At 45.5% G+C, this 22,747-nt stretch overlaps 2 protein-coding genes across 2 annotated transcripts in view; both read right to left on the bottom strand.

Moving 5' to 3' along the window:
- The window catches only part of LOC145504748 (NBPF family member NBPF19-like), a 363,203-nt gene that overhangs the window by 50,394 nt on the left and 290,062 nt on the right, over positions 1-22,747 (bottom strand). The window contains exons 82-91 of the mRNA XM_081486054.1: positions 10,868-10,919; positions 9,769-9,983; positions 8,487-8,538; positions 7,669-7,844; positions 6,365-6,416; positions 5,266-5,480; positions 3,984-4,035; positions 3,166-3,341; positions 1,862-1,913; positions 763-977 (exon numbers count right to left, since the gene is read on the bottom strand). Coding sequence (XP_081342180.1) covers positions 763-977; positions 1,862-1,913; positions 3,166-3,341; positions 3,984-4,035; positions 5,266-5,480; positions 6,365-6,416; positions 7,669-7,844; positions 8,487-8,538; positions 9,769-9,983; positions 10,868-10,919 — 1,257 coding nt within the window. The remainder of the gene's footprint in view (positions 1-762; positions 978-1,861; positions 1,914-3,165; positions 3,342-3,983; positions 4,036-5,265; positions 5,481-6,364; positions 6,417-7,668; positions 7,845-8,486; positions 8,539-9,768; positions 9,984-10,867; positions 10,920-22,747) is intronic.
- On the bottom strand, positions 11,791-22,358 carry LOC145507833 (putative NBPF family member NBPF5). Its single transcript, XM_081495270.1, has 6 exons — positions 21,447-22,358; positions 19,377-19,479; positions 18,107-18,321; positions 17,014-17,065; positions 12,004-12,349; positions 11,791-11,796 (listed from the first exon to the last, which is right to left on the bottom strand). The coding sequence occupies exons 1-6, from the start codon at positions 21,622-21,624 to the stop codon at positions 11,791-11,793; spliced, it is 900 nt and encodes a 299-aa protein (XP_081351396.1). The 5' UTR covers positions 21,625-22,358.

Here is a 22,747-nt window from a genome sequence, read left to right as displayed (position 1 = left end):
GCTGCTGCTGCTGCTAAGTCGCTTCAGTCGTGTCCGTCTGTGCGACCTCATAGACGGCAGACCACCAGGATCCCCCGTCGCTGGGATTCTCCAGGCAAGACACTGGAGGGGGTTGCCATTTCCTTCTCAATGCATGAAAGTGAAAAGTGAAAGTGAAGTCGCACAGTCGTGTCCCCATGGACTTCGCGACCCCATGGAGCCTACCAGGCTACTCCATCCATGGGATTTTCCAGGCAAGAGTACTGGAGTGGGTTCCCATTGCCTTTTCCGTTACCTCAGAGAAACATACCAAAAAATGACAGTGCGCATTACCTTCTGCTATCAGAAACTTCGAACAAGATAAGTCCAAGGAAAAGAGAGAGGCTATGGGTTGACAGACGTGAACGAAAGTCGTGACATCTCCAAAGAAATAAACAAGACTGCAAAAAGCCTTGGACAGGTGTAGGAACGCAGGGACATTACCCAGAAATGACAATTAAAGCATTTCCTGTGAGATAAGAGGTTCATTCAAAATTAGGAAGCCTTTGTACCTCCTGTGCCACAATTGCTAAGGTTCATGTGAGTCTGGCTGGACCACCTTGGGTAGAGTGGTTTACCCCAGGGACAACCATGACAGGGAACTTAGAAAAGTTCATTCATAGAATGTCTCATTTTAAATGCAACTATAGAGTCTGGTTCAAATCAGGCTTCAGTATGGAAGCATAGGGTCTATCAAACGGGATCATTCTCCCAGAGTAGACTAACAGATATATCGAAGACTACCTGGGAGACCAGTCGAAATTTCATCCTCTTCAGCATGAGAGCAACCACAGGCTCCATCCATGGCAGACTCCACATTCTCTTCATCAAATGCAAATTTTCCATCACTGGAAGGCTGGTTGCAGGCAGAACCTTCCTGGAGAGTGGAAGGTACTGAAACACATTCATCTTGGGATTGCTGGAACACCACCTTCTTTTCAACATCCAGCAAGTTCACGCTGTGTCAGGTGGAGAAGGGATGACAGAAAATTAAGAGGATTCGACCCCAAGCTATCTGGCTGGTTTTCATGACAGGCATTGAGTTTGCTCACAGAAAGCAAAAGGGCAGTCCCCTTAAGGAGGGAAGTAACTCCTCCTGATGTGGAGTGGAGTGTGGGTGCCATGGGGTAGGAGAGAGACAGCAGGTTCTCTGGGCACTGGGCACACAACCAGCGGTTGAAGGAGGAGATGGAATTTTCCCTACATGCTAACGTCACCACCCCCAGCACACACAGAAGGCAGGGACAGTGGTTCAGACTTTTCTGCACAGATTGTATTGATCTGGATATCCTGTGTCCAAGTGAACACAGCTTTTAAGAAGTTAAAGATGTGTTTGAGTTTGGACTCTATTCCATTCAATTTTAAAATATTTCTTGGCACAAATATAGCTTCAAGATCAGTTTTTCAGAGTTGGAGAAAAAGGAGGTATAGACTAGATATTCTGCCTTCAAGAACTATTTTTTTCAATATTTTGTTGTAATATGAATATCGTTCGATTTTCCTCCCTTGAAATCAAATATTTACCAACATGCTGATGCCAAGCCAGTGTAAGACCCATAGGCTCTCACCCTACTTTAACCACTCAGGAGAAAACACACGAATACAGGAACTCCCAGGTTTAGTTATTTCACCTGGGACAACTCACTGTACATTACTAAACTTGAAGGATTGAAAAACTGAAACGCACAAACTTGTGAAACATAAATAGACAACACTACTAAAGAGACACTTGCTGCTGCATGAATAGATGAGAGAGTTACATAGAGTACTTTCTATTTTTCTCTGGATCTGAGGTCTCCTGCTGTCACCACTGACATTCACAGCCCACAGATTTTCAAATTACCTGGGAAATGAGAGCTCTTGTCCACTCACTTGCTTGTGATCGTTTTCATTGTCTAGTAGGAAATTCAGAGACAGCAGGTCATGAGAAGCAAATCAGATCTCACACATATCTACTCAGGAAACACATATACAACAGGGACCTTAATATTCTAATTGCAAGAACATAATTCTTTAGCAAAGATATTCTAGGACACTTAAGTCGTATGAGAATTAGACTGGACTGCTTCCAGACCCATCGAGGAAATTTGCTGCTTGATCTGGTATCTCTCCCAACAGCCTTCGTTCTGAGTCTGTAGAAGCACTTAAAAATGTATTTTCCACAGAGATGCTAGAAAATGAGCTGAGTTATTTTCTAGAATTATTTCTATAGTGCTGCTTGGTCCCATCAGACTATGTGGTTGTTGATGGTTTAGAGGAATTTATACTTGAGACTAGAGTGATGGGTGAATTGTGAAAGCGTTAGCCGCTCAGTAGTGGCGGTCTCTTTGTGACCGCATGGACTATAGCCCACCAGGCTCCTCTCTGTCCATTGAATTCTCCACCCAAGAATACTAGAGTGGGTGCCATTCTCTTGTCCAGAGGATCTTCATGATACAGGGATTGAACCTGGGTCTCCTGCATTGCGGGCAGATTCTTTACCATCTGAGCCACCAGGGAAGCCCAGTGAAATCTATTAACCTTCAAATCAAAAAGAATCTTTGGTGCTACACAGAAACCATGACCATTTGAAGCTGCAGGAACTGCCAGAGCCCAGCCTTACTTCATGGAAACATCCAAGCAAGGCAATGGGACAGTTGTGTCTGTCTTGGTGTCAGATACCATCTTAGCTAAGACCTGCCAACATCGAGAAAAGGGAGACTGGGGCTGAGCGCAGTAAAACACATGATGGAAATCACCTCTCCTTATAAAGAGGCAAGTCTGTCATCACTTCTGGAGAGGCCACGAACATTGACAAAAATTTAACTCATTGCGGGGAACAACACACTGGCTCCAAACGAGTTCTGACAGACACCTCCTGTGGATTTCCAGCTGAGGTGGTTGAGAGTTGTCACAAGTGCTTTGTGTCAAATGCCTGATACTGGGGTCAGGGTGACAGAGACAAGCCCGGAGCCAAAAAATGAATGAGAGCTCCCTGACCCACCTGATGTCTGTACTTAAAACTCTACCACAGAGTCTCATCCAAATCACTGTCTACAGCGCTTCCAACAGGGATGACAAACCTCAGCACCGCAGAGGTGGGGAGTACGAAGCGTACAGAGTCTACCTGGGCATATAGGTGGAGTTCTATCACAAGAAAATACTCACTGGTTACATCCCGAGCATAAGACACATCCACGTCCTCAGGTGAGAAGATGGCATTGCTCCGATAAGGCCAGAAGGAGTCTGACAGGTCAGGAAGAACTGAGTAAGTCAGGTAGTGTTCATCTAGAGAGTCCTGTGGGACTCCATTCTCTATCATCTGTGGCAGCTGTCTGTTGAACCTGGTGGGGAGGGACGGCAAAAGACTAAGCCAAGACTTATCAGAAACTGTACAGTCCTATCTGGTTTTGATGGAATGTTTGAGTGGTGAAGCCAAGGGTCTGATCCATGACAGGGAGAAAACTCTGTTTTGTGTGTGAGACACAGCGTGGTTTTACAGGGGCGGAAGAGAGAAAAAGCAGTAGGTGCTCAGTGGTCTGACCAAATAACAGGCTGATGAACAGACAGATTTCTCTGTGATGGTACAGTCACGCCTCACATACAGGGACACGGAGTAGTGGCTTTCACACTTCCACTTACATGGCATTGACATTACTATGACACACATGCCAGCATGCTAACACCAAACATATAGCAGATATGCATCTCACTCTAGAAACCACACCTGATATAAAAATTGAGTGCAAAAAAATCACTCTGACTTAGTTCACCTGGGTCGACTGACTTGGGTTTGAAACTTGACCAGTAAATAAGAAATTGGAAACAATATAAGTACCACAGTGAAAGCAGAGAACATTATGAAAAAGAATAATAGTGGTGGGCAAAACTGACGACACAATATATTCAGCACTTTCTGTCTTTCCCCGCATCAGAGGTCTGCAGAGGTTATCACTGTACAGGAGCCCACAGATATTCAAAATTACCTCGGGGCCACAACCGCTGCTCCTTTCAGGTCATCGTGACCATTCTGGTTTTCTGCAAAGAAATTAACAGAAGAGTTATGTCAGGCAAATGCCTTTCCAAAACGCCCAATCCTGTGCCTATCTTCAGAATGTGGTAACAGGCTATTGAGACAGAAATAATCCAGGAGGCCCTAGAATGAGCCTCAGAAGAAGGCACTGGGTTTCCTTCTTGAGCCATTGGACAAATTTCCTTGATATGATATGTCATCGGCAGAGTATCCTGATCCCCAGTCTGTGCAAACAGCTAAATATATCCTTTTCCCCACAGTTCCTGGGGAACAACTTAATTATATCCTCAGCCTGCTATAATACTCAGGCTTTTTTCATCTGAAATGTTGTTTATTAATGGGATAAGTGATTTCACACTGAGATTAAATGGGAGTGGAATCCACACACCATCAAGTCAAATGAATCTCAAAGCTGCAAACAGAGGCCATTCATCAGGTTGGGAAGTTCCAGGGCCCTGTCTTCCCTCAGAGCTGCTGCTGCTGCTGCTAAGTCGCTTCAGTCGTGTCCGTCTGTGCGACCTCATAGACGGCAGACCACCAGGATCCCCCGTCGCTGGGATTCTCCAGGCAAGACACTGGAGGGGGTTGCCATTTCCTTCTCAATGCATGAAAGTGAAAAGTGAAAGTGAAGTCGCACAGTCGTGTCCCCATGGACTTCGCGACCCCATGGAGCCTACCAGGCTACTCCATCCATGGGATTTTCCAGGCAAGAGTACTGGAGTGGGTTCCCATTGCCTTTTCCGTTACCTCAGAGAAACATACCAAAAAATGACAGTGCGCATTACCTTCTGCTATCAGAAACTTCGAACAAGATAAGTCCAAGGAAAAGAGAGAGGCTATGGGTTGACAGACGTGAACGAAAGTCGTGACACCTCCAAAGAAATAAACAAGACTGCAAAAAGCCTTGGACAGGTGTAGGAACGCAGGGACATTACCCAGAAATGACAATTAAAGCATTTCCTGTGAGATAAGAGGTTCATTCAAAATTAGGAAGCCTTTGTACCTCCTGTGCCACAATTGCTAAGGTTCATGTGAGTCTGGCTGGACCACCTTGGGTAGAGTGGTTTACCCCAGGGACAACCATGACAGGGAACTTAGAAAAGTTCATTCATAGAATGTCTCATTTTAAATGCAACTATAGAGTCTGGTTCAAATCAGGCTTCAGTATGGAAGCATAGGGTCTATCAAACGGGATCATTCTCCCAGAGTAGACTAACAGATATATCGAAGACTACCTGGGAGACCAGTCGAAATTTCATCCTCTTCAGCATGAGAGCAACCACAGGCTCCATCCATGGCAGACTCCACATTCTCTTCATCAAATGCAAATTTTCCATCACTGGAAGGCTGGTTGCAGGCAGAACCTTCCTGGAGAGTGGAAGGTACTGAAACACATTCATCTTGGGATTGCTGGAACACCACCTTCTTTTCAACATCCAGCAAGTTCACGCTGTGTCAGGTGGAGAAGGGATGACAGAAAATTAAGAGGATTCGACCCCAAGCTATCTGGCTGGTTTTCATGACAGGCATTGAGTTTGCTCACAGAAAGCAAAAGAGCAGTCGCCTTAAGGAGGGAAGTAACTCCTCCTGATGTGGAGTGGAGTGTGGGTGCCATGGGGTAGGAGAGAGACAGCAGGTTCTCTGGGCACTGGGCACACAACCAGCGGTTGAAGGAGGAGATGGAATTTTCCCTACATGCTAACGTCACCACCCCCAGCACACACAGAAGGCAGGGACAGTGGTTCAGACTTTTCTGCACAGATTGTATTGATCTGGATATCCTGTGTCCAAGTGAACACAGCTTTTAAGAAGTTAAAGATGTGTTTGAGTTTGGACTCTATTCCATTCAATTTTAAAATATTTCTTGGCACAAATATAGCTTCAAGATCAGTTTTTCAGAGTTGGAGAAAAAGGAGGTATAGACTAGATATTCTGCCTTCAAGAACTATTTTTTTCAATATTTTGTTGTAATATGAATATCGTTCGATTTTCCTCCCTTGAAATCAAATATTTACCAACATGCTGATGCCAAACCAGTGTAAGACCCATAGGCTCTCACCCTACTTTACCCACTCAGGAGAAAACACACGAATACAGGAACTCCCAGGTTTAGTTATTTCACCTGGGACAACTCACTGTACATTACTAAACTTGAAGGATTGAAAAACTGAAACGCACAAACTTGTGAAACATAAATAGACAACACTACTAAAGAGATACTTGCTGCTGCATGAATAGATGAAAGAGTTACATAGAGTACTTTCTATTTTTCTCTGGATCTGAGGTCTCCTGCTGTCACCACTGACATTCACAGCCCACAGATTTTCAAATTACCTGGGAAATGAGAGCTCTTGTCCACTCACTTGCTTGTGATCGTTTTCATTGTCTAGTAGGAAATTCAGAGACAGCAGGTCATAAGAAGCAAATCAGATCTCACACATATCTACTCAGGAAACACATATACAACAGGGACCTTAATATTCTAATTGTAAGAACATAATTCTTTAGCAAAGATATTCTAGGACACTTAAGTCGTATGAGAATTAGACTGGACTGCTTCCAGACCCATCGAGGAAATTTGCTGATTGATCTGGTATCTCTCCCAACAGCCTTCGTTCTGAGTCTGTAGAAGCACTTAAAAATGTATTTTCCACAGAGATGCTAGAAAATGAGCTGAGTTATTTTCTAGAATTATTTCTATAGTGCTGCTTGGTCCCATCAGACTATGTGGTTGTTGATGGTTTAGAGGAATTTATACTTGAGACTAGAGTGATGGGTGAATTGTGAAAGCGTTAGCCGCTCAGTAGTGGCGGTCTCTTTGTGACCGCATGGACTATAGCCCACCAGGCTCCTCTCTGTCCATTGAATTCTCCACCCAAGAATACTAGAGTGGGTGCCATTCTCTTGTCCAGAGGATCTTCATGATACAGGGATTGAACCTGGGTCTCCTGCATTGCGGGCAGATTCTTTACCATCTGAGCCACCAGGGAAGCCCAGTGAAATCTATTAACCTTCAAATCAAAAAGAATCTTTGGTGCTACACAGAAACCATGACCATTTGAAGCTGCAGGAACTGCCAGAGCCCAGCCTTACTTCATGGAAACATCCAAGCAAGGCAATGGGACAGTTGTGTCTGTCTTGGTGTCAGATACCATCTTAGCTAAGACCTGCCAACATCGAGAAAAGGGAGACTGGGGCTGAGCGCAGTAAAACACATGATGGAAATCACCTCTCCTTATAAAGAGGCAAGTCTGTCATCACTTCTGGAGAGGCCACGAACATTGACAAAAATTTAACTCATTGCGGGGAACAACACACTGGCTCCAAACGAGTTCTGACAGACACCTCCTGTGGATTTCCAGCTGAGGTGGTTGAGAGTTGTCACAAGTGCTTTGTGTCAAATGCCTGATACTGGGGTCAGGGTGACAGAGACAAGCCCGGAGCCAAAAAATGAATGAGAGCTCCCTGACCCACCTGATGTCTGTACTTAAAACTCTACCACAGAGTCTCATCCAAATCACTGTCTACAGCGCTTCCAACAGGGATGACAAACCTCAGCACCGCAGAGGTGGGGAGTACGAAGCGTACAGAGTCTACCTGGGCATATAGGTGGAGTTCTATCACAAGAAAATACTCACTGGTTACATCCCGAGCATAAGACACATCCACGTCCTCAGGTGAGAAGATGGCATTGCTCCGATAAGGCCAGAAGGAGTCTGACAGGTCAGGAAGAACTGAGTAAGTCAGGTAGTGTTCATCTAGAGAGTCCTGTGGGACTCCATTCTCTATCATCTGTGGCAGCTGTCTGTTGAACCTGGTGGGGAGGGACGGCAAAAGACTAAGCCAAGACTTATCAGAAACTGTACAGTCCTATCTGGTTTTGATGGAATGTTTGAGTGGTGAAGCCAAGGGTCTGATCCATGACAGGGAGAAAACTCTGTTTTGTGTGTGAGACACAGCGTGGTTTTACAGGGGCGGAAGAGAGAAAAAGCAGTAGGTGCTCAGTGGTCTGACCAAATAACAGGCTGATGAACAGACAGATTTCTCTGTGATGGTACAGTCACGCCTCACATACAGGGACACGGAGTAGTGGCTTTCACACTTCCACTTACATGGCATTGACATTACTATGACACACATGCCAGCATGCTAACACCAAACATATAGCAGATATGCATCTCACTCTAGAAACCACACCTGATATAAAAATTGAGTGCAAAAAAATCACTCTGACTTAGTTCACCTGGGTCGACTGACTTGGGTTTGAAACTTGACCAGTAAATAAGAAATTGGAAACAATATAAGTACCACAGTGAAAGCAGAGAACATTATGAAAAAGAATAATAGTGGTGGGCAAAACTGACGACACAATATATTCAGCACTTTCTGTCTTTCCCCGCATCAGAGGTCTGCAGAGGTTATCACTGTACAGGAGCCCACAGATATTCAAAATTACCTCGGGGCCACAACCGCTGCTCCTTTCAGGTCATCGTGACCATTCTGGTTTTCTGCAAAGAAATTAACAGAAGAGTTATGTCAGGCAAATGCCTTTCCAAAACGCCCAATCCTGTGCCTATCTTCAGAATGTGGTAACAGGCTATTGAGACAGAAATAATCCAGGAGGCCCTAGAATGAGCCTCAGAAGAAGGCACTGGGTTTCCTTCTTGAGCCATTGGACAAATTTCCTTGATATGATATGTCATCGGCAGAGTATCCTGATCCCCAGTCTGTGCAAACAGCTAAATATATCCTTTTCCCCACAGTTCCTGGGGAACAACTTAATTATATCCTCAGCCTGCTATAATACTCAGGCTTTTTTCATCTGAAATGTTGTTTATTAATGGGATAAGTGATTTCACACTGAGATTAAATGGGAGTGGAATCCACACACCATCAAGTCAAATGAATCTCAAAGCTGCAAACAGAGGCCATTCATCAGGTTGGGAAGTTCCAGGGCCCTGTCTTCCCTCAGAGCTGCTGCTGCTGCTGCTAAGTCGCTTCAGTCGTGTCCGTCTGTGCGACCTCATAGACGGCAGACCACCAGGATCCCCCGTCGCTGGGATTCTCCAGGCAAGACACTGGAGGGGGTTGCCATTTCCTTCTCAATGCATGAAAGTGAAAAGTGAAAGTGAAGTCGCACAGTCGTGTCCCCATGGACTTCGCGACCCCATGGAGCCTACCAGGCTACTCCATCCATGGGATTTTCCAGGCAAGAGTACTGGAGTGGGTTCCCATTGCCTTTTCCGTTACCTCAGAGAAACATACCAAAAAATGACAGTGCGCATTACCTTCTGCTATCAGAAACTTCGAACAAGATAAGTCCAAGGAAAAGAGAGAGGCTATGGGTTGACAGACGTGAACGAAAGTCGTGACATCTCCAAAGAAATAAACAAGACTGCAAAAAGCCTTGGACAGGTGTAGGAACGCAGGGACATTACCCAGAAATGACAATTAAAGCATTTCCTGTGAGATAAGAGGTTCATTCAAAATTAGGAAGCCTTTGTACCTCCTGTGCCACAATTGCTAAGGTTCATGTGAGTCTGGCTGGACCACCTTGGGTAGAGTGGTTTACCCCAGGGACAACCATGACAGGGAACTTAGAAAAGTTCATTCATAGAATGTCTCATTTTAAATGCAACTATAGAGTCTGGTTCAAATCAGGCTTCAGTATGGAAGCATAGGGTCTATCAAACGGGATCATTCTCCCAGAGTAGACTAACAGATATATCGAAGACTACCTGGGAGACCAGTCGAAATTTCATCCTCTTCAGCATGAGAGCAACCACAGGCTCCATCCATGGCAGACTCCACATTCTCTTCATCAAATGCAAATTTTCCATCACTGGAAGGCTGGTTGCAGGCAGAACCTTCCTGGAGAGTGGAAGGTACTGAAACACATTCATCTTGGGATTGCTGGAACACCACCTTCTTTTCAACATCCAGCAAGTTCACGCTGTGTCAGGTGGAGAAGGGATGACAGAAAATTAAGAGGATTCGACCCCAAGCTATCTGGCTGGTTTTCATGACAGGCATTGAGTTTGCTCACAGAAAGCAAAAGGGCAGTCCCCTTAAGGAGGGAAGTAACTCCTCCTGATGTGGAGTGGAGTGTGGGTGCCATGGGGTAGGAGAGAGACAGCAGGTTCTCTGGGCACTGGGCACACAACCAGCGGTTGAAGGAGGAGATGGAATTTTCCCTACATGCTAACGTCACCACCCCCAGCACACACAGAAGGCAGGGACAGTGGTTCAGACTTTTCTGCACAGATTGTATTGATCTGGATATCCTGTGTCCAAGTGAACACAGCTTTTAAGAAGTTAAAGATGTGTTTGAGTTTGGACTCTATTCCATTCAATTTTAAAATATTTCTTGGCACAAATATAGCTTCAAGATCAGTTTTTCAGAGTTGGAGAAAAAGGAGGTATAGACTAGATATTCTGCCTTCAAGAACTATTTTTTTCAATATTTTGTTGTAATATGAATATCGTTCGATTTTCCTCCCTTGAAATCAAATATTTACCAACATGCTGATGCCAAGCCAGTGTAAGACCCATAGGCTCTCACCCTACTTTAACCACTCAGGAGAAAACACACGAATACAGGAACTCCCAGGTTTAGTTATTTCACCTGGGACAACTCACTGTACATTACTAAACTTGAAGGATTGAAAAACTGAAACGCACAAACTTGTGAAACATAAATAGACAACACTACTAAAGAGACACTTGCTGCTGCATGAATAGATGAGAGAGTTACATAGAGTACTTTCTATTTTTCTCTGGATCTGAGGTCTCCTGCTGTCACCACTGACATTCACAGCCCACAGATTTTCAAATTACCTGGGAAATGAGAGCTCTTGTCCACTCACTTGCTTGTGATCGTTTTCATTGTCTAGTAGGAAATTCAGAGACAGCAGGTCATGAGAAGCAAATCAGATCTCACACATATCTACTCAGGAAACACATATACAACAGGGACCTTAATATTCTAATTGCAAGAACATAATTCTTTAGCAAAGATATTCTAGGACACTTAAGTCGTATGAGAATTAGACTGGACTGCTTCCAGACCCATCGAGGAAATTTGCTGCTTGATCTGGTATCTCTCCCAACAGCCTTCGTTCTGAGTCTGTAGAAGCACTTAAAAATGTATTTTCCACAGAGATGCTAGAAAATGAGCTGAGTTATTTTCTAGAATTATTTCTATAGTGCTGCTTGGTCCCATCAGACTATGTGGTTGTTGATGGTTTAGAGGAATTTATACTTGAGACTAGAGTGATGGGTGAATTGTGAAAGCGTTAGCCGCTCAGTAGTGGCGGTCTCTTTGTGACCGCATGGACTATAGCCCACCAGGCTCCTCTCTGTCCATTGAATTCTCCACCCAAGAATACTAGAGTGGGTGCCATTCTCTTGTCCAGAGGATCTTCATGATACAGGGATTGAACCTGGGTCTCCTGCATTGCGGGCAGATTCTTTACCATCTGAGCCACCAGGGAAGCCCAGTGAAATCTATTAACCTTCAAATCAAAAAGAATCTTTGGTGCTACACAGAAACCATGACCATTTGAAGCTGGAGGAACTGCCAGAGCCCAGCCTTACTTCATGGAAACATCCAAGCAAGGCAATGGGACAGTTGTGTCTGTCTTGGTGTCAGATACCATCTTAGCTAAGACCTGCCAACATCGAGAAAAGGGAGACTGGGGCTGAGCGCAGTAAAACACATGATGGAAATCACCTCTCCTTATAAAGAGGCAAGTCTGTCATCACTTCTGGAGAGGCCAAGAACATTGACAAAATTTTAACTCATTGCGGGGAACAACACACTGGCTCCAAACGAGTTCTGACAGACACCTCCTGTGGATTTCCAGCTGAGGTGGTTGAGAGTTGTCACAAGCGCTTTGTGTCAAATGCCTGATACTGGGGTCAGGGTGACAGAGACAAGCCCGGAGCCAAAAAATGAATGAGAGCTCCCTGACCCACCAGATGTCTGTGTTGCATAATAGTCCCGTTTCCCTGGTTTCAGCTAAGATGTGTCTATACAACCTGTCCTTAGAGATGACCTTCCTTGGTCTACTCGGCTTGTGAGGAGAAATAATATGGGGGCTACCTGAGATATTGCTTGGAATTTCATCTTCTTTAGCATGAGAGCAACCAGCGGCTCCATCTGGACCAAGGTCTACTTCTAGTTCATTAAATTTCAATGTATCATCACTGCGAGGCTGGGGGCTGTCAGAACTTCCTTGGAAAATTGAAGGCATCAAGGCACATTCATCCTTGGATTCTTCAGGCACTTCCTTCTTTTCAGCCTCCTGCAGCTCCATGCTGTGCCAGATGGGAAAGGAATGAGAGAAAATTAAATGGAGAAGATCTGACCCCAAGCCATTCTGGCTGCTTTTGACAGGAGGCATGGGGAGTGGTCACAGAGAGTAAAAGAGCAGGCCCCTTACAGACAGAAGGAGCTGTCCTCTCTCATATGAAGTGGAGTGTGTCAGTCTGGGGATGGCAGAGGGAGACAAGCAGGTACCCTACATTCCGGCCACAAACCTCTGATGAGGAAGGAGATTCAACCATCCCAGGATGGGACTTTCAGGAACAGGAAGCACAAACGAACTTCGCACCAAGTGCTTCCCCCGGGTCCTAATCCATGTTGAATATAAGGTGAAGTAGTCAAGTGAATCGGAGAAGGCAATGGCACCCCACTCCAGTACCCTTGCCTGGAAAATCTCATGGACGGAGGGGCCTGGTTGGCTACAGTCTATGGGGTCGCTAAGAGTCGGACACGACTGAGCGACTTCACTTTCACTTTTCCCTTTCATGCACTGGAGAAGGAAATGGCAACCCACTCCAGTGTTCTTGCCTGGAGAATCCCAGGAACGGCGGAGCCTGGTGGCCTGCCGTCTATGGGGTCGCACAGAGTCGGGCACGACTGAAGCGACTTAGCAGCAGCAGCAGCAGTCAAGTGAATAAGGGCTTCCCCGGTGGCTCAGTGGTAAAGAGGCCTGCCAATGCAGAGATGCGGCTTCGAACCCTGGGCCAGGAATATCCCTTGGAGAAGGAAATGGCAACCCACTCCAGTCTTCTCCATGGGAAAAAGCAATGGACAGAGGAGCCTGGCATGCTCCAGGCCGTGGGGTCACAAACATTCAGAGACAACTGAGCAACTGAGCATGCACAGTGAACCGAATACAGATATTAAAGCCTGATAGACTCTCGGAGATGTTCTACCTTCTCTTTAGGAACACAAAGGCCTGCAAGGCCGCTTTCACTTACTATTGTCAAGGAAAACCAATTTTGTTTTGCACAGTTGTCCTGCGGTTTCATTTTTCTAATTGCTTCTCTACTAATTCTGTTGCTAGTTACCTTCCTTGCAAGGCTCTAAAACACCTGTGTAGAAATAGATATTTATCTCACTTGGCCTTCCTTTAGAAGAGAACAGATACTCTCTGTGTGGAAAGGAAATCCTAAGGGTGCTGCATTCACCTTGGGTCATACATACACGTAGCACAGAGACAGCAGACAACCAAGTTACAGGGACATTTCCATGTGGGTGGAGCGAAGTAAATGAATCCCAGCTGCAGTTGTGCTTATACTTACATCTGGCATGTGACTCTCTTGAGGTACTTATTGTTCTTTTGTGACCCTGTCCACATTTTCCCTACACGTTACCAGCTCCTGATAGAAAGACTGAAAACCACAATCACAGAAAACTAACCAATCTAACCACATGGACTACAGTCTTGTCTAACTCAATGAAACTATGAGCCATGCCGTGTAGGGTCAGGGTGGAGAGTTCTGACAAAATGCGCTCCACTGGAGAAGGGAATGGTAAACCACTTCAGTATTTTTGCCTTGAGAACCCCATGAACACTATGAAAAGGCAAAAAGATAGGACACTGGAAGATGAATTCCCCAGGTGGGTAGGTGCCCTATATGCTCCTGGAGATCAGTGGAGAAATAAGTTCCGAAAGAATGAAGAGATGGAGTCAATGCAAAAACAACACCCAGTTGTGGATGTGACTGGTGATGGGAAGCAAGGTCTGATGCTGTAAGAAGAATATTGCATAGGAACCTGGAATGTTAGGTCCGTGTTTCAAGGCAAATTGGAAGTGGTCAAACAGGAGATGCCAAGAGTGAATGCCAACATTTTAGGAATCAGCGTCCTAAAATGGACTAGAATGGGTGAATTTAACTCAGATGACTATTATATGTACTACTGTGGGCACGAATCCCTTAGAAGAAGTGGAGTAGCCATCATAGTTAACAAAAGAGTCCAGAAGCTAGTACTTGGATGCAATCTCAAAAACGACAGAATGATCTCTGTTCCTATCCGAGGCAAATCATTAAATATCACTGTTATCCAAGTCTATGCCCCGACCAGTAATGCTGAAGAAGCTGAAATTGAAAGGTTCTATGAAGACCTACAAGACCTTCTAGAACTAATACCCATAAAAGATGTTCTTTCCATTACAGGGGACGGGAATGCAAAAGTAGGAAGTCAAGAAACACGTGCAGTTAACAGGCAAATTTAGCCTTGGAGTACAGAATGAAGCAGGGCAAAGGCTAATCGAGTTTTGCCAAGGGAACACACTGGTTATAGCAACACCCTCTTCCAACAACGCAAGAGAACACTCTACACATGGACATCACCAGATGGGCAACACCAAAATCAGACTCTGGGAGTTGGTGATGGACAGGGAAGCCTGGCGTGCTGCGGTTCATGGGGTCCCAAAGAGTCGGACACTACTGAGCAACTGAACTGAACTGAACTGATATTCTTTGTAGCCAAAGGTGGAGAAGTTCTATCGAGTCAGCAAAAAGAAGATCGGGAGCTGACTGTGGCTCAGATCATGAACTCCTTATTGCCAAATTCAGACTTAAATTGAAGCAAGTAGGGAAAACCATTAGACCATTCAGCTATGACCTAAATCAACTCCCTTATGATTATACAGTGGAGGTGAGAAAGAGGTTTAAGGGACTAGATCTGATAGAGTGCCTGATGAACTATGGACAGAGGTTTGTGACATTGTACAGGAGACAGGGATCAAGACCATCCCCAAGAAAAAGAAATGTAAAAAACCCAAATGGCTGTCTGAGGAGGCATTACAAATAGCTGTGAAAAGAAGAGAATCAAAAAGCAAAAGAGAACAGGAAAGATATTCCCATTTGAATGCAGAGTTCCCGAGAATAGCAAGGGGTGATAAGAACACTTTTCTCAATGAACAGTGCAAAGAAAGAGAGGAAAACAATAGAATGGCAAAGGCCAGAGATCTCTTCAAGAAAATGAGAGGTAGCAAGGGAATCTTTCATGCAAAGATGGGCTCAATAAAGGGCAGAAATTGTATTGACCTCACAGAGCAGAAGATATTAAGAAGAGGTGGCAATAATACACGGAAGAATTATACAAAAAAATTTTCATGATCCAGATAACCAAGATGGTGTGATCACTCACCTAGAGCCAGACATCCTGGAATGTGACGTCAAGTGGGCCTCAGGAAGCATCACTACAAACAAAGCTGGTGGAGGTGATGGAATTCCAGGTGAGCTATTTCAAATTCTAAAAGATAATGCTGTCAAAGTGCTGCACTCAATAGGCCAGCAAATTTGGAAAACTCAGCAGTGGCCACAGGACCGGAAAAGGTCAGGTCTGATTCCAATCCCAAAGAAAGGCAATGCCAAAGAATGCTCAAACTACTGCACAATCGCACTCATCTCACACGCTAGTAAAGTAATGCTCAAAATTCTCGTAGTCAGGCTGCAAGAATACATGAACCGTGAACTTCTAGATGTTCAAGCTGGTTTTAGAAAAGGCAGAGGAACCAGAAACCAAATTGCCAAAGTTTGTTGGATCATCGAAAAAGCAGAGAGTGCCAGGAAAATATCTACCTATGCTTTATTAACTATGCCAAAGTCTTTGACTGTGTGCCTCACCACAAACTGTGGAAAATTTTGAAAGAGATGGGAATACCAGACCACCTGACAGGCCTCTTCAGAAATCTGTATGCAGGTCAGGAAGCAACAGTTAGAACTGGACATGGAACAACGGACTGGTTCCAAACAGGAAAAGGAGTACATCAAGGCTGTATATTGTCACCCTGCTTATTTAACTTATATGCAGAGTACGTCATGAGAAATGCTGGGCTGGTTGAAGCACAAGCTGGAATGAAGATTGCCAGGAGAAATATCAATAACCTCAGATATGCAGAAGACACCACCCTTATGGCAGAAAGTGAAGAAGAACTGAAGTGCCTCTTGATGAAAGTGAAAGAGGAGAGTGAGTAAGTTGGCTAAAACTCAACATTCAGAAAGCTAAGACGAAGGCGTATGGTCCCATCACTTCATGGCAAATAGATGGGGAGACAGTGGCACCAGGGGCAGACTTAGATTTGGGGCTCTAAAATCAGTGCAGATGGTGACTGCAGCCATGAAATTAAAAGGCGCTTACTCCTTGGAAGAAAAGTTATGACCAACCTAGATAGCATATTAAAAAGCAGAGACATGACTTTGCCAACAAAGGTCCATCTACTCGAGGCTATGGTTTTTCCAGTAGTCATGTATGGATGTGAGAGTTGGATTATAAAGAGAGCTGAGTGCCGAAGAATTGATGCTGTTGAACGGTGGTGGTGCAGAAGACGCTTGAGAGTCCCTTGGCCGGCAAGGAGATCCAACCAGTCCATCCCAAAGGAAATCAGTCCTGAATATTCATTGGGAGGACTGATTTTGAAGCTGAAACGCCAATATTTTGGCCACATGATGCAAAGATCTGACTCATTTGAATAGACCTTGATGCTGGGAAAGATTGAAGGCAGAAAGAGAAGGGGATGACAGAGGGTGAGAGGGTTGGATGGTATCACCAACTCAGTGGACATGAATTTGAGTAAACTCGAGGAGTTGGTGATGGACAGGGAGGCCTGGTGTGCTCAGTCCATGAGATCACAAAGAGTCGGACATGACTGAGTGGCTGAACTGGACTGATAGTTAATTGTTACCTGGGGGTTAGTGTTTCTTGTGCTTGTTCAGCCTCTTCGTCTTCACAAATTTCTGCAAACAAAATCAGAAATATCCAGTCAGCTTCTAGTCACTTCCCCCATCACAAACACAGGGACTCATATGGTCACAGAGTCATAAATATCTATGTACGAATTAGTACTGTATGGAAGTTTTAATGCATTGTCTTTAAACAACTGCCCAAGCATGGACTTCTGATCCAACAGGCAGTGTGTTTCTAAACTGGTAGATCATCCTCAGGACACCTTCTGCTTGAAATTGGGCAATCATTTAAATGGTCTTTTCTTCCTGATATCACCTCACATTGTCCACCTTCCATCTCCACTTCTACAAATGTATCATCCATCCTGACACAAATTCTGCCAAAGACACGGCGTCTATAGACCTTCTCAGGTCTCACAAGATGCCCTCCTTTCTCTAAGGAGAACAACCATGTCCCACAGCCCTCCATCTGGGAACATCCTGGCTCTTCAAGGTGGCTTTTGTGTATTATCTGGGAAAGCCTCTCTATGGAAAGTGCTCCATCTGCCCAACACCAAGACCAACTCCATCACGTACCTTATCCAACACCACAAAGTGAAGGGCTTTCTTTTTTCTGCAGTGTATTTGTAAATATTCCCAAATTTCATCACTATAGCTACTAGCAATAGATTATTTCACCCAGTTTACAGATGAGAAGAGTTACTAACATAAGGAAAAGCAATCGTTCTCACATATTGATAAACACAGCACTCAGCCTGGAACCTGGGAACTTCCAAGCTTCCTCTAGGGCTCTATTCACTCTAACAAGCTGTCTCCTGTCACCTCCATCTTTTTGTGCTTTAATGCTGGCTGGATGTTTCCTCCTGCCTCAGTGGCCATGGTCCATCAGGGAGGAAGCCGACAAGTGGGATATAATGACCTCCACCCTGTGCATTTCTCCATTGTCCTCTTACTTAGACAATCCTGCTCCTACAAAGCCCCAAAGAGGACACGAACCAGGAAAGCTGATCAACATTCGTACTGGAGCTGTTCATCTCACCAACTGGGGACCTAGGAAAGGATCAGTGCTCTCAGGGTCTGTGGCCCCCTCACCTGGGCTGAGCTTGCAGGCAAGGCGCTCTGCCAGGCGGTATCCCTCAGACAGGCTCTCTCGGAAGCCCTGCCCCTGGTGCTTGTCCAGGTCATTGTGGGTGAGGAGGTCCTTGAGGTGCTGCCTGAGCAGGACGGAGTCATCTTTCCCATCCTGTAGTGTCTGCCGTAACTGGGTCAGCTCTCGTGCCTGACTTCGAATTAGGATCTCACAAGTCCTAGGTGGAACAGAAGACACAGTTGTAAAAGGCAAAAAGTTAGATGAAAGACACTTAGGGATTTCTGTGAGAACAACCCCAAGGAGACCTTTAAACCGAATTCTGGCACATATCTGATGACTGGCTCAGGCACTCAGTCGTGTCCGACTCTTGCGACCCCTATAGTGTACCAGTCTCCTCTGCCCATTGCATTATCCTGGCAAGAATACTGGAGTGGGTTGCCATTTCCTACTCCATATCTGATGACTGGCCTATGTCAAAGAGAAAGAAGGTAAACAAAGGTTTCTTCTCTATCAGAAAGTACTCCTGTAAGATTCCGTGACATTCCATTCATCTTGTCCTTCTGTAAAGATATCCTACTGTCTTCCCTGGTGGCTCAGCTGCTAAAGAACCTGACTGACAATTCAGGAAACACAAGAGGTGCAGCTTTGGTCCCTAAGTCAGGAACATTCCCTGGAGAAGGAAATGGCAATCCACTCCAATATTCTTGCCTGGAAACTTCATGGACAGAGGAGCCTGGTGGGCTACAGTCCATGGGTCATAAAGAGTCACTACTGAGTGCACATGCATGCATCAATGTCTTCCTAAATCTGCATCATGACGATGTCTCTCCAGTTCCTCACTCGGCCATGCCCATTTGCATTAAAAAATACACAAAGTAGTTTCTGTATTTTTAATCTGGCAACACAAAGTACTGTCCAGTGAATGACACACAGCCAGATATAGAGTGTGGACAAGTATATCCGGGGTGAGTTGGAAAGAACAGAAGCATGACAGGGTGAAGAAAGCATTCCAGGATGGAGTCAGGCAGGAGGGGGGTGTGGTTTAAAGGCAAATAGGGTACCGATGGCACAACATTGTGAATGAGCCAAGTGCCACTGGTTCACTTGAATGTAGTGAATTTCATGATGAGATTCAAGGCAATAGTTGATTGAAAAGCAAAGTAAATTCCTTCCTGAATAACAACTGGAGTCCATAATTCACCAACTGGTATTCTCCACCTATTTGATAAGACTGTGCCCTGTGCCTGCCATGAACATTCCTGCCCTCCTTACCTCAGCCTTTCATCAAGTGTTGGCTTCTCTGCCGGCCTCGGCACCTCAAATGGCAGCTTCTCCCCCAGCACGGATTCAACAATGTCGTTATATGCTCCACACTCTGAGGAAAGAGAGACACAGCCTCAGGGAAAGCTGGCCTTGCTGCTGTGGTCACTGTCTTCAAGGGAGGAGGACAGACCACCTTAGTGGTGGAGGTAACTCTTTTTCCAGTCTCTATGGAGAGATTGCCACATCTGATTCCTTAGCATCTGAACCGAGGTGACTCCCCATTTTAGAGCTGAAGAAAGAGAAGCTCCAAGACACAGAAAGTAACTAGACAAGATGAACTGCCATTTGACAAAGTCAGAATTCACATCCCCTGAGAATGACCCTGAATCCTGGGCCACTGAACCAAGACCTGCAGCCTCTGAGGTGAGACACTGAGCAGGGGCCTGGGCTGGCGATCCCTGTGTGGTTGGGAAGGCTCCTAGGACTATAGGACTGATGGTTCCCTTCTGCTGGGATTTCAATAATGAACACGTGTCTCAAGGTGTAAAACTCACCTGGACATACTTGTGTGAAATAGAATACATGAAATCATAAGGACGTGAAAGAGATATGCCCAAACACTGAGAAAGTCTGTGTTATTAGGAACAGTAGAACTATGAACTACGTGTATTTACACTGAGTAGGCACTATTGTCAGGGCTTTGTCAGATTTACTCAGTATGCACTACAACGAAAACCCTAGTTACTATTACAACACCACACACACAGAGGAGGAACCAGAGACACAGAAAGGTTCCCAACAGGGATGTGAGCCCAGGAAACCTGGCCCAGAGTCCATGTCTTTCACACTGTGCTGTGGTGACCTCCACACCAGGGTCCTGGTGAGACATCTCTTCTTCACCAGCCTCACAATTTCTTTCTTAGAATTTTGTGACTATCATAAGGAGCGGTATAAATAATACTGAGTTTGTCCTTTGCCCAAAGCTCATCATTTCACTTTCTTAAATAGTAGGCTTTCCTTCTTTCTTGTCTCTGTGTCAATCATTTTTCATTAACTCCCTCATTGCTTCATTGAAAATGATTGTAGTAAAGTGACACAGACACAAGTTGTCAAGATTCCTCTCATCCCCTTGTTGTGCATGTACCCTGGACATGACTTCTTTTCCTTACTCCAGGCCCCTCTTACTGAACAGGCAAAAATGATTCCCATTGCCAGGCTGACTGTGGGTGCAGAGGGCCTCCTCACACTCTGCCTGGGTTTTTACTGTGGCTGGTGATCTCCCCCCACTTACCATCATCCTCATGTTGGTCACAGCTTATAGCACACACTCAGGGTCCCCCGGACTCCTGGTCAACCTGCATCACCAAAGTTGCACCAGCTCAAGTGGGGACAGAGGGGAAAGTACAGATTGTCTGATTTCACCAGAAACACCTTCATTCTTGCCAGAGGGTCACATGGCTTTCTTGGACTCAGAAGGAGAACTTGTACACTCAGAAAGCATGGCTTCCTTCTCACCAGGGAGTCTCTGTCTTGACGGCATCACACAGACCATGGTTTCAATGAGAAGCCGACTCATCCTTAATCTCCTTTAAATCATATCCCCCCTCTTCTCACAATGTCTAACCACACCTTACCCCAGTGTACCTAGCCCAGGGCGTTGCCAGTGGAGCATCAGGGAACCTTGAACGGATGGAGATCATTAGTTGCAGGGGTTTAGCCAAGAGGCATGCAGGGTCAGATACGGAACAGAAAAGATTCCAGTCAACACAGCTTAGTTTGCTTCTGAGACACACAGGCACTCCTGTGCCTGCACCAGGAATCACTGTCTGGTATTTTCACTCCAATCTCACCCTAGACATCACTGCAAACTTGGAAAAGTGCCTCCACTCCTTGTGCCTCAGTTTTCCCAGCCTCAGGGAACTGAAGGCAAAAGAGCCACTCCTACCTTTCCTGGATTGTGGTCAGAATGGAATTCAAAATGACAAAGGGAAAAGGAGACCAATCCTGGAGACTTATACTTTCTTAGAGGGAAGGCCGTGATCATTCATTGCTTTGGTGACCATGACCCCGAGGACTTACTGTATTTCTGCAGCTGGTTGGCCAGGGAGTAAGCAGTAGCTTCGGATACGAGGAATTTCTCTGTGAGGTCTCTGAAGTCCTGCTTGCACTTTGCCAGCTGCAACCGAAGCTCCTGGTTGACTTCCGTGAGGGTACGTTCTGCCCTCACATCAGATAAAGGGGGAACACATACTGCCATGGTGACATGTGGTAGAACGGGTAGAAGCCAAGGTGGGAAGGAGACACCCAATATATGGGGGGGTTAAAGACAAATAAGATCACATAGGCTTAATCAGCACTGAGGGATGACAAAAACTGGAATTCCTAACTTACTGTTGAGAACAACTAGAGGGTTCTCAACCGCAAAAAGAAGATGAAGATGCCAGAGCTCAGAGCCAAAGGTCCTGTGCGGGGCTGAGACCCAGACAGGAGTGAAGGGGGGGGGGTACCCAGCGTGCTAGGTAACCATCCGGAGTTGCCATAACAGAACTGGTAGGGGGAGGGGTTCACGGAATCTTGGCGGCCCCTGCCTTCCAGGTGCCTAGGCCATGACCGTTTGTAACACCACCACTGACAGCACCCAAGCCCTCAGCAGCCACTCTTAGGTTGTCTACACACGTACCGATACCACTGACCTATCTTATCCAAAAACTGTCTAAGCTGAGTTCCCACTGTTCATTCTTCTGTGCACAAAAATATTCATGGGAGAAATACTTTGCCAGCAGGTCTTCATATCTGTTGGGCTGTCATAAAGTCACCTCAGTTCAGTTCATTTCAGTCGCTCAGTCATGTCTGACTCTTTGCAACCCCATGGACTGTAGCACACCAGTCCTCCCTGTCCATCACCAACTCCTGGAGTTCACTCAAACTCACGTCCACTGGGTCGGCGATGACATCCAACCATCTCATGCTCTGTCGTCCCCTCCTCCTCCCGCCTTCAATCTTTCCCAGCATCAGGGTCTTTTCAAATGAGTCAGTTCTTTCCAGCAGGTGGCCAAAGTATTGGAGTTTCAGCTTCAGCATCAGTCCTTCCAGTGAATATTCAGGACTGATTTCCTTTAGGATGGACTGGTTGGATCTCCTTGAAGTCCAAGGGACTCTCAAGAGTCTTCTCCAACACCACAGTTCAAAACCATCAATTCTTTGGCACTCGCTTTCTTTATAGTCCAACTGTCACATGCACACATGACTACTGGAAAAACCATATCACCTCATCGTCTCTTTAAACAGATCTTAAGGCTTGTCCCCAGGTGAAGGACGTCAAACCTGTAGACTGTCATGAACTTCTTCTCTGCGTCTTTTCCAGTTTAGTCTGTGTCCTA

Source organism: Giraffa tippelskirchi, chromosome 5 (genome assembly GCF_054371585.1).
Source record: "Giraffa tippelskirchi isolate mGirTip1 chromosome 5, T2T-mGirTip1v1.2.pri, whole genome shotgun sequence".
Lineage (NCBI taxonomy): Eukaryota > Metazoa > Chordata > Mammalia > Artiodactyla > Giraffidae > Giraffa > Giraffa tippelskirchi.
This window is presented reverse-complemented; position numbering and strand designations above follow the sequence as displayed.